We start from the raw sequence: 12,157 nt of genomic DNA, 5'->3' as shown, positions 1-12,157 counted from the left end.
TCCACGTGACCTTGTTTTTGTTCAGCAGTCAGCAGTTGTGGCACGAATTTCGCAGCCACCCTTTTCATTCCCAAATCTTCTGTCAAAATTCGCTGAACTGAGCTCCAAGTCATTCCCGACAGCTCCACAATTTCTTCAATGGTCCGTCGTCAATCTTCCTTGATGATTTCATGAATTTTTTCAACATTTTCATGTGTTCGGGCCGTGGAAGGACGACCAGAACGAGGTTTGTCATCAATTGACATTTCACCATTTTTGAAACGGGAAAACCACTCAAACACTTGCGCTTTCCCCATAGCATCGTCCTTGTACGCCATTTTTAACATTTCAAGAGTTTCTGTTCCACTTTTCCCGAGCAAAAAGCAGAATTTCACCGCCGCACGCTGTTCACGAAAATCAGCCATTGCAAAAACGACAATCACACAAAACAGTTGTACCTATAAACTCTGTCGAAACTAGTCATTACCTTCTGAAGCAACGGTAGTCAGCTTATCGACTCAGGAATGTTAGCTCTATGTGCTCATAGCGGCAAAATGTACTACAAAAGCTCTGCCCACAAAAAAATTAGTTCGGTTTCTTTTGGGTACCCCATCGTAGAACAGTGTTCTTTAATAAGAGATACATGTATATAATTAACTGACTGCCTGACTAAGGAACCAGTCATTTCAGTCTCTGGTTATGGAACCCAAAGGTTCAATAATGTTAATATCAAAACCTGTCCTAGAATCAAATCAAAGGTAGTTCAATTCAGTTCACATTCCCATAACATATATTTCCAATATTATTTTTAACATTATTTTCCAGAATTCCTGTGTCCTCAAAATAGCTATTTTTTCAGTTGAAGATGGGGTTAAGACAAGAATTTGGGGGTGGGAGGAAATTCAAGAGTTGACACAAGAGCAAGAATGTTGTCAACAAAATTTTTTCACTATAATTACAATTTATAAGGCTAGCCGCTGAAATGTACTACTTATACATCTTGATATTAGATCCATTTTCAATAAAGAGTTTTCATAAATTATTGTATTAAAAAATTAATTCTTGGGCCATGCCCTTTGTCACCACACGCAGAAGAGTTTGGGGGGGGGGGATTTGTTAGCCCTGCCAACCACTGCAATTCTGATGGGCTGAGTAATTATATGTAACTGCATAAATAAATGCAGTTATCTGAAGACTCTAAAATTTTGAGACTGAAAAATTTGTGTTTGAATCAAGATCAAGGCACTGTTTCTCTTTATTCAAAATAAAAAATTTGAATTGCACATACCTGCAACTTACAAAACACCTCAAGTTATAGTATTTTCCATTCCCCATTCATGCACTGAATCTACCATGTAGTCACACATGCTTGGTACATATACAGGAATTATGTTAACCATCAACACAATAAATATACTCAGTTTTAATGTTTGACAATCTGATCTTTTATTCCTACTACATGTTTTGGTCATGGAGTTATATGTAGGAATATATATAGTTATTGAATTACTGATACGGATCCATATCAGTACAACGTGTCGTATTATATACTAACATAAAATTTTTGCATCAAGTTGATGTTACAATTAAAGTAGAGGATATAAAACAAGATAAAAGATAAATATTGTCATGTGTTGTCTGTGTGACGTGACAAATAACTTCATGCCAGTCACCGATGTAGTGAATATTTATTGTACTTTGCTTTTACACTTGCATACTTTACAGTATCACAATTACTGCCTCTGCTATACTCCACTTAACTGAAGCTTTCAACTCTCAACTTCCACTGTCTTCGGCGGCTGCTACATTTCAACTTCAACTGTCAATCATCAACTAATTGTCTCGTTCCTTTACAACCTGGTTTCGGATGGAACAGTGGGCACCTTTGGCCAGGGTTTCATTTCACGTGTTCTATGCTTGTTACCGCATTAATGCATTATTTCCGCTGTTTCAACAATTCATTGCCACAGCTATTCCTATGCAACCGTCAGTTGGTATTCGCTATGTTGCTGTGGGAACTCGACAATTTCCATTGTTTTCGTTGCTCAGCGATGGGTGACATATAACATGTTACAATATAAAAAGTATACCATATATCAAGATTTATAATGTGTTGAATATGGAATATTAAAATCATTAAAAGTATTTTTAAAATGTTTAAAAAAATATTAAAAAGTGTAATATTGTGGGTTAAGAATGTGTATGCCAACTTAAATACTAAGGTTCCAATGCTACAGTGTAGAAATTTGGCATGTACATCACTAAAACTACATCGAACCAACGCACAGTGTAGAACACACCGAATGTATATACACCCAGATAAGAAACGCATACACCATATTGTATAATTATATAACAATACATATCATGAAAATTGCATTCCTAATATACCACACATTAACAACCTGTACATCATAGAAACTTGTCTTTGGGCTCCACAACCGGCCTTACTAAGCAGAAAGCTTCTACAGTAAGACCAATACACAGCATTCATGCCCAGTTCCTACACAGTAACTTTGGGCTCCACAACTGGGCTTACAAAGTAGAAAGCTTCTACAGTAAGACCTACACACAACATACATGCCCAGTTCCTACACAGTAACTTTGGGCTCCACAACTGGGCTTACAAAGTAGAAAGCTTCTACAGTAAGACCTACACACAACATACATGCCCAGTTCCTACACAGTAACTTTGGGCTCCACAACTGGGCTTACAAAGTAGAAAGCTTCTACAGTAAGACCTACACACAACATACATGCCCAGTTCCTACACAGTAACTTTGGGCTCCACAACTGGGCTTACAAAGTAGAAAGCTTCTACAGTAAGACCTACACACAACATACATGCCCAGTTCCTACACAGTAACTTTGGGCTCCACAACTGGGCTTACAAAGTAGAAAGCTTCTACAGTAAGACCTACACACAACATACATGCCCAGTTCCTACACAGTAACTTTGGGCTCCACAACTGGGCTTACAAAGTAGAAAGCTTCTACAGTAAGACCTACACACAACATACATGCCCAGTTCCTACACAGTAACTTTGGGCTCCACAACTGGGCTTACAAAGTAGAAAGCTTCTACAGTAAGACCTACACACAACATACATGCCCAGTTCCTACACAGTAACTTTGGGCTCCACAACTGGGCTTACAAAGTAGAAAGCTTCTACAGTAAGACCTACACACAACATACATGCCCAGTTCCTACACAGTAACTTTGGGCTCCACAACTGGGCTTACAAAGTAGAAAGCTTCTACAGTAAGACCTACACACAACATACATGCCCAGTTCCTACACAGTAACTTTGGGCTCCACAACTGGGCTTACAAAGTAGAAAGCTTCTACAGTAAGACCTACACACAACATACATGCCCAGTTCCTACACAGTAACTTTGGGCTCCACAACTGGGCTTACAAAGTAGAAAGCTTCTACAGTAAGACCTACACACAACATACATGCCCAGTTCCTACACAGTAACTTTGGGCTCCACAACTGGGCTTACAAAGTAGAAAGCTTCTACAGTAAGACCTACACACAACATACATGCCCAGTTCCTACACAGTAACTTTGGGCTCCACAACTGGGCTTACAAAGTAGAAAGCTTCTACAGTAAGACCTACACACAACATACATGCCCAGTTCCTACACAGTAACTTTGGGCTCCACAACTGGGCTTACAAAGTAGAAAGCTTCTACAGTAAGACCTACACACAACATACATGCCCAGTTCCTACACAGTAACTTTGGGCTCCACAACTGGGCTTACAAAGTAGAAAGCTTCTACAGTAAGACCTACACACAGCATACATGCCCAGTTCCTACACTGTAGCACTGGAACTTTAGTATTTAAGTTGGCATACACATTCTTAACATACCATATTAACATTTGTTAATAAATATTTTAAACATTTTTTAAAAATATTTTTAATATTCCATAATACATTCAACACATTATAAATCTTGAAAATGGCATACATTTTATATTTATTTTTTATGTTATTTTGTATCATCTACTTTAATTGTAACACCAATTTGAGGCAAAATTTTTATGTTATGACATGTTGCACTGGTATGGATCCATTTTTTTTAATTCGCATGGTGGGGGGTGGAGTCCAACTGGGTCCACTCAGCACAGCAGCCACTGATTAGTCTATTGTACCTGCCCCGGGTGATTAAGATGATGAAATTGGTGGAATGAATATTGGCAGGGGAAATCGGAGTACTCACAGAAAACCCTCCCCAGTGCCACTTTGTCCACCACAAATCCCATTTGACCAGACCTAGGATCGAACCTGGGCTGCAGCGGTGGGAAGCCAGCAACTAACCACTTGAGCTATGGTGCAGCTGATATGGATCCACATCATTAGTTCAATAACTATACATATTCCTATATACAACTGCCTGATCATGGTCTTATATGACTGAAACACGTAGTAGAAATAAAGATAAAATTCTAAAATATTGAAACTGTGTATATTTGTTGTGTTGATGGTTAACATAATTCCTATATATATATGTCTGTGGAACACACAACAGGATGCAACCAACGAAGATATGCTCGGTACAGATTTTACTTCATTAATTAATGTAACACTCAAGACAATCAGTATATCAGCAACTCTTGTTTCTCAATTAATTATACTGAACTCTCCAGTTATCATTACAAATACATTTAGTGTACAATCAGAATTATTTACCTCTTTTGGTTACCTCAAAAATACATATACATATTCCAGTTAATCAAGTGAACGGCATATTCTTACCATATATTTAACTTTCCTTCAAAATCACCTGTGGCCAAGTATCGGTCTTGCAAACTGGACGCACCATAAGTGCCACATTTGAAAGCCTTTGTTTTCTCTACCTGTGTTTAATAAAATTTACATTAGTTTCACATGGTACCTTTAATAAAACAAAGATATCTGAATATAAACATATATTCAATTAACAGCGTGTACATAAACAATGGGACTAGATCTATCAAAGTAGTGGATGGATTTAAAAAGTGCAATAAAACACAAATGGTAATGATCTATTAACTTCAATTAGCATAAAGTATCAGTTACGTCATTTCATGTCAAATCAACATGGCAGGTGGAATATCTTGGACTTAATGAAACTTTGTAAGTGATAAATATGAAGTTCTTCCTTCCTATGTCAATAAATTTCAAATTTACTGCATTTTGAAGCTTTTTAACTTTTCCCACAATCTGATTCACTGAGATGCTTATAACATTGTTCCTACTTACGACAGAGATCTCATTGTTCTGCCAACTGAAAGCTCTTAAGTGGGACTCTCATTTGGAATGCCACTCAAAATGTTTAGGATACAGCAACATTTTGACCTTAGCCTCTGGCCTCACTTTATAAAGAAGACACACAGCAAGATTTATGAAAGTTTTTCCAAAACATCTTGTGATTCTTTCAGTATTTTCATTTGGGATATAAATGGGCTGATGATATGTGTGTACATTCACGAAAACAGGTTTTATATACATACTGTTGCTGGTATCCTGGATTAAAGATTACAGCAAGCTATCCAGGTAATACAATGTTAACAGGAAAGACAAAAATGAGGCCCTGCTGACTTATTCTTTTAAGTAAGAAGTATTATCTGTAAGAGTAGCTACATAAAAAGTATGTAAAGCTATCCCTGTAAGAGGCCGTGAAGGCCTATAGGGTTGTGAGATGTTGAGGGTCCCACATTTTCCACACAATCGGCTCAAAGATGACTGTAAGGTTGTCAGCCTTACATACCGGCCGTGCTTTACTCCCCAGGAAAATTATTTAATTAATTACTGGTACTCATTTCTGTTAGAGGTTGAGTCGACCCCAGGGCCATAGTGCAGCTGAAAGGATTAGGTCAATTGAAAAAAATCCAATGACCACATCAGGACTTGAACCCATGACCATCCGGCTTGTAGCATAGCCCCTCAACCAACTACGCTACCGCGTGCCCCAAGAGTAGCTACATATAGTCTGCAAAGCCTAGTTTCTAATTTCTCAGTGGGGCAATTGAATATCTATTCACTCATAATATATATGTGCAGTTTCTGGATTCAAATCTGCTAACACTTTTTAAAATTGAACCCAGATAATATCAGGGGGTGAAGGATGCATGAAAGATTTACTGAGCCAGAGGGATGGAAAAATGCTGGTTATATTTCACTGTCATTCACTTCTAACACACATGCCAGCCACCATTTTCTGTCATGTTCACAAGTTACAGATCCTCTGGTATCTTCACTTGATAATCGTTTAATATATGTGCAATACTGAACACATCCGCTTCTGAAAACACTTCTAGCTGAACTTGGAATCTTGAGGCAAGAATGACAAAATGTATTTTCTAAGCACCTGGAAGTGTTCAAGCTTTGTTGAACATAACTTCAAATATCATAATTTCTTTGCTGTGTTCTTTTATAGTAAAAGAAAGGTAAAGCTAGCCCTGTAACAGGACATGGAGGCCCACAGGGTTATGAGAAGTCGAGGCTCCCACATTTGCTAGACAATAAACTGACAGATGGCGGTGAGGTTGTCAGCCTTATGCGCTGGCTCCCCTCTACATCCAGGAAGATTCCTGGTACTCATTTCTGTTAGAGCCTGGGTCAACCTCAGGGCCATATGAGGCCAACTGAAAAACTAAATGACCTCATTTGGAACTGAACATGTGACCTTCCAGTTCTTAGCATAGTGCCTCAACCAACTATGTAACCATGTGCCCCCTGTTCTTTAACAGTACAGTACTCAAAGGTGACAGATAATCTTTACAACAGGCCACTCACGATGTGGCCCTATTCCTCTACATCAGGAGATGTAAATGAGTTGTCAACTTCATATCACTGCTATCTTACCCCTCAGGATATAGCTCTGGTATCCATTTGATAGGAGGCTGGATGGGTCTCAGAGACAGTCTGGACACTATGGAGAAGAGAAAAATTTCTTGCTTCTCTTGGGAATCAAATTCCAGTTGTCCAACCCACAGCCTATTTGCTATACCGTAACTGTATAATATTCAGCACTGAAACTCAAATGTTTACACTGTCCATGATTCACTTCACAGCAGATACTTCACCTAAACATGAACAGAAAGATAAAGGTAGGAAAGAGCAGAGGCAGTTGCCACCATTCTCACGGAAGAATGAATTACACCATTCTTATCTAAAACTTACATTACATTCCCACTCTCCCCTACTTTTCTTGTTATGTGGAGCGACAGGCTTAGAGTATTATCATATCTATGTGCCTGTCTTCCATACCAACTTTTGAACCAACTGCCTAATATTCAGAAAACTTGGTATGGCGATCATGCCACTAGTAAAGTAAAGTAAAACTATCCCCGTACCAGGCCATGAAGGCCCATAGGGTTGTGAGACATTGAGGGTCCCACACTGCCTAGACCAGGGGTCTCCAAACTTTTCGAACCGTGANCGCACATTTTTTGCCAAAAATTCAAGAGGAAAACTGGGGTGCGGCTTATATTCGAAATATTCGAAATCATACTTCATTTAAAAAAAAATATATATATATATATATTCATAATTAGTAATACAGGATGTTCTACTCCTGAAATAATATTCCAAGAAAATTATTTTTTTTATAATTTCTGTCTGAAAATTGTGTTGTGGCCTATACACGCATGCGGCCTATACATGCGTAAATATGGTAAATTGAGGTTAAAATTTTGAAAAGCTAATCACAAGTAGCGACTTTAAATGTTCGTCGAATAAATTTGTCCTGTATTTTGACTTGATGGACTTCATCTGGGAAAAAGTTTGTTCACACAGATATGTCGCCCCAAAAATGGAGATAACTGTACAAGCAAATTTCTTTAAATTTGGAAATTGCTCAGAGTTCAGAAATTTATAAAATTTGATCAAATTTCCTTCCTTGTATGTCTTTAATATGATAATTTTCCTAAAGTACAATAATTTCCATTTTAATTTGACTTGGGACATCTGCTGCATCGCAGTCAAACGGATTTTGAAACAATCTAATTTCCTGAGCACTGGCATCCAAATCAGCAAATCACTTCCAAAATTGTTCTTTTAAATCTGAAATGACTAAATTTGCAAACAAGGAAGGAAATTCATTGTCACCCTTATTATGCAACTCTGCACAGTATAGCATATGAACAAAGTTACAATTTTTCACTTGGCTTTCCAGAAGTATCACCTTTGCTATGAATGCCTTGATAAGTGCAAATAAATCACATTTCTGCACAATTCTTTCGCGGGCCGGATAAAATCACATCACAGGCCGGATGTGGCCCACAGGCCATAGTTTGGAGACCCTTGGTCTAGACAATCGGCTCAAATATGGCGGTAAGGTTGTCAGCCCTACAAGCCGGCCACACTTTACTCACCAGGAAAATTATTTAATTCCTGATACTCATTTCTGTTAGAGGCTGAGTAAACCCCAGGGCCTAGTTTGGCTGGAAGGATTACGTCAACTGAAGAAAATTCAATGACCTCATTGGGACTTGAACCCGTGACCTGCCAGCTTGTAGCATAGCTCCTCAACCACTATGCTACTGCGTGCCCCCCCATCATGCCACTAGAGGATTTTTATCTAACCATCAATTAATAACATTATCAGGGCCATGTAAAGTTTTGAGTTTTGAGCAGGCATGGAAGGAAGGATGTCATGAGGCTCAAAACAAGCTGGTCCAGCTAATATCAACCAATACTGTTAGATCAAGTTATAATTGCCAAACCATTATTAGCACATATGATAAGTTTCTTCTGTGCCTTCACCTTTCATAACTTCATATGTAACAGTCTTTCCTACCATATTTTTAAGTGTCATACTCCTCTGGTATATTTAGCTTTTATAGTGTTACATACTTTTCAATTCTACCTTTTCCTTTCCTAATATGTGTTACTTCTTTCTTGGTTTTCCAATATAAATGAAAATGTTCTATCGATATCTTCTTGCTGTACACCTTACTTTGACTCTACAATGACACTCAATTCAGGGTGTTATGAACACAATTTTTGTGACTATTTCGTGTCATATTTTCTAATTGTCTAGTTTTGGCCTCCATTCAATAATAATGGCAAATTAAATGATTACCTTACAAAATATTAATTCATTATTCTGTATGTTGTCTCTGTAATATTTACTTTATACTATGTATCCTTTGAAATTTATCACATTTTAAATTAATACATTCTTTTTGCAATGAGATGTTACAACATGAAATTTTAAACGTTTTAAATTTTAAACATGTTTCCAAATTGTAATAACTACTACTTTAGTTGGTACAACTTTTATCCCATACACGTTTTTACAATATTCCTGGTAGCAGAAACATTCATCTTGTATCGGCCATTAATTCAACAGCCTCTGTGTGTGAGGCAAACAATACCAAAATAATTTCAGGATACCTAACCTAAAATTTAACTTCGTATGTCATTCAGCCACTGATTTGTCAACTTCCATAAGAATGTACGTGTGTGTGTGATTTTCCAGCTATAACAGGTAGTCTTGCCTTACTCCTTGATCTAACCACTAGAATTTTGAAGTTTATTTAAGCCACGTTACGTTAAAATTCTGACGGATTTACTCATCACAGTCACTTCGCTATTTTCTTAGGTGTTTCACGTGTATAATTATGGGAGGTTTAAGGCGAACACAAGAGCCAAGAAATTTACGCCACTTATCTGGTCACATAAAGTCAGAACTGTACCTCTTTTACGAGTTGGATATCACCTTCGTTTATTTCGTATACATTTATAACACCAGTTCCTCTAGGTTTCGAGCCCAGAACTACAAACTTTGCTGAACATGGTATCCAGCGACAATCAAATAGTGATAACGATGTGGATTTTTCTGCATAAGTTATTACTTGCGGTTTCTCCATAACTTAAGCCAACACACGATCATCATTTATTTACATGTCACCTAGCAACCACGGGGAACCACTGCCGGACGACGCGCACGGTCATTTCTTCATTTCTCCGCTCAGTTCAGAAAATTGAGAACGGTACAGAAGCTTAAAATAAAACCATAAAACTCAGCAGCTCAGCAGGAACCATGCGTACCGAGATATACCACAGGCAGCGCTTCGCGTGCGTGTTCGACGTATTCGACTGAGCCAGCTTTACCACTGGTCCGTTCCACGCAGACCTAACGGACGTTTTTAAATCGTAGTGAGGGTAGTGAGTGTTGGATTTATGGAATTCCTTCACGCATATTTTAGTACATCTCTGTGCAGATTTAATGTTGAAAGTAAATATATTGTGAAGAGTTCTGTCTTGTGGAATACATCGCCGTAGTTCGTTGGAAGTCAGCCGACGTTTCGGAGGAACTTGTCGCCTCCATCTTCAGGGTCGAACAGTAAGCCAAGAAGGAAAGCAGACATAAACTTCTGGCAGACTACACGGAATCATAACCCAGAAGATGGAACGCTTCATAACCATAGCTGCAAGAACCTCAAATCCTACACCATTATATATATTTATCCTTTTGCAGTGTTATTTAAGCTGCAGGATGTTTCACTAGATGACAGTGTAAATATGTAGATTATGTCATTTGCACTTGTTACCTTAGGCCGGGTACACACTAGCGAGCTGTTGCATGTAACGTAACGGTTACTGTAACCACATTCTGTTAGTGGGGACGCCTTCCGATCCACGCTCGCTTACCTCGGAGTAGGCTCGTGGACGCTACACTCGCTTGCTCGTAATGTGTATGTTTCCTCCGAGCCAGGAGTAGCGTTGTGAATCGCTAAGGAGTGGGACGATGAGAAATGCCTAAATTTAATTGAAATCTACAGGAACAAACCGTTACTTTGGGACCCAAAAGATAGAAATTATTATAAGAAACACCTGAAAGACGATGCATGGGCTGAAATTGGTGTTGTTATGCATGCGACTGGTTCCGACTTCAAGTAAAAAATGGTGAATTTGCTCGCATCACCACACGTGAATCAATCCCTACGTGACAGTCTGTCCCCTACGACCAACACACAAAGTGACATGTACTCCGAGTGGGATATTACCGAACTGGTTTGACATGATTTGAATCTTTTGTGTAAACAACATGTATGGATAATAAATGACACAATAAAAACAACTGATACATACCTTTGTGGTCTTTCAATCCATCAGTGATGGCTCCACATATGTCTGCAACAGTAGAGCTAATACTTTGCTTGGATATACGGAATAGATACTGTACACTTGTAAAAGAGTCACCAGTCGCCAAGTATCTCAATGTCACAGCTAATCAAACTAGCACCGAAATCGCCTCTTTGAACTTAGTGTTTCTTTCCCTGATCCTAGGTCCAACCAGATTAATCAAATATTCGAAGTCAGTTGGATTCAGGCGGGTGAAATTTTTGTAATGCCCAGTAATTTTTTACGATTTCAAATCCAAAAGAAAAGCAGGACCGCTTCTCTCTTTGTATAGTGCATGCTGCCAGAATCTTTGTGGGCGTTTGTCGTCGTCAATTAAGTGGTGTATCAGGATATACGAGGCACTAGCAATTGATTCGGGCGATAAGGAGGAAGACATGTCTTCATGGCGAGCTCACCATGAGCAGTATGGATCCGGTCGCTCGCAGCTGGTTACACGACGACTATGGACGTGTCGTCCATACGAAGACGTGGTTACAGTAACCATTACGTTACATGCAACAGCTCGCTAGTGTGTACCCACCTTTACGTATCAAGAGACACACAGTAATGTTATATCTAGAGATGCCGTAGGTATATGTGGAAACCTACCACAACGCATCTCCAGGCCAACTACCAAATTCTGGTCGGCTGGCAAAACGAAGCAAGCGCTAACCAATCAGCACGGACCATGGTAGCATCGGCGCCCATTGGGCCGATCACCTCTGACACAGCCGATACACATGACGACCACATCGCTCTGGTAAGGCTTGTGAGCCAGTAAAAGTAATATCTGGTCATGAGCCCCAGCCGGGGCTCGATACCAAGACAGACAGACTGACTGACCATCAGTTGCAACATGACTTTGACTTTGCGAGCCATTGGAAGCTGCTGGTACTTCGTGTCAGCATTGGAGCGCGCATGGCAATAGTGACCAACCTAGCAGCAATGCCGCCAACCGACTCCCAAAGTGGCCGCAACGATCCTTGGGAAGCCTTCCGCCAGCGCCTGCCGTTATACGACCGCCATCACTCACACAAGCCAGCCCGATGC

General features: G+C 39.3%; 1 protein-coding gene across 1 annotated transcript in view; it reads right to left on the bottom strand.

Annotated features, from left to right (window-relative positions):
- LOC111866488 (WD repeat-containing protein 92) overlaps window positions 1-11,211 on the bottom strand; it is a 35,569-nt gene extending 24,358 nt beyond the window's left edge. Inside the window, exons 1-2 of the mRNA XM_023855484.2 lie at window positions 9,676-11,211; window positions 4,748-4,848 (exon numbers count right to left, since the gene is read on the bottom strand). Coding sequence (XP_023711252.1) covers window positions 4,748-4,848; window positions 9,676-9,849 — 275 coding nt within the window. The 5' untranslated portion in view covers window positions 9,850-11,211. The remainder of the gene's footprint in view (window positions 1-4,747; window positions 4,849-9,675) is intronic.
- Window positions 11,212-12,157: the final 946 nt, after the last annotated feature.

Source organism: Cryptotermes secundus, unplaced genomic scaffold, assembly GCF_002891405.2.
Source record: "Cryptotermes secundus unplaced genomic scaffold, Csec_1.0 scaffold1232, whole genome shotgun sequence".
In the NCBI taxonomy this organism is placed as follows: Eukaryota; Metazoa; Arthropoda; class Insecta; order Blattodea; family Kalotermitidae; genus Cryptotermes; species Cryptotermes secundus.
This window is presented reverse-complemented; position numbering and strand designations above follow the sequence as displayed.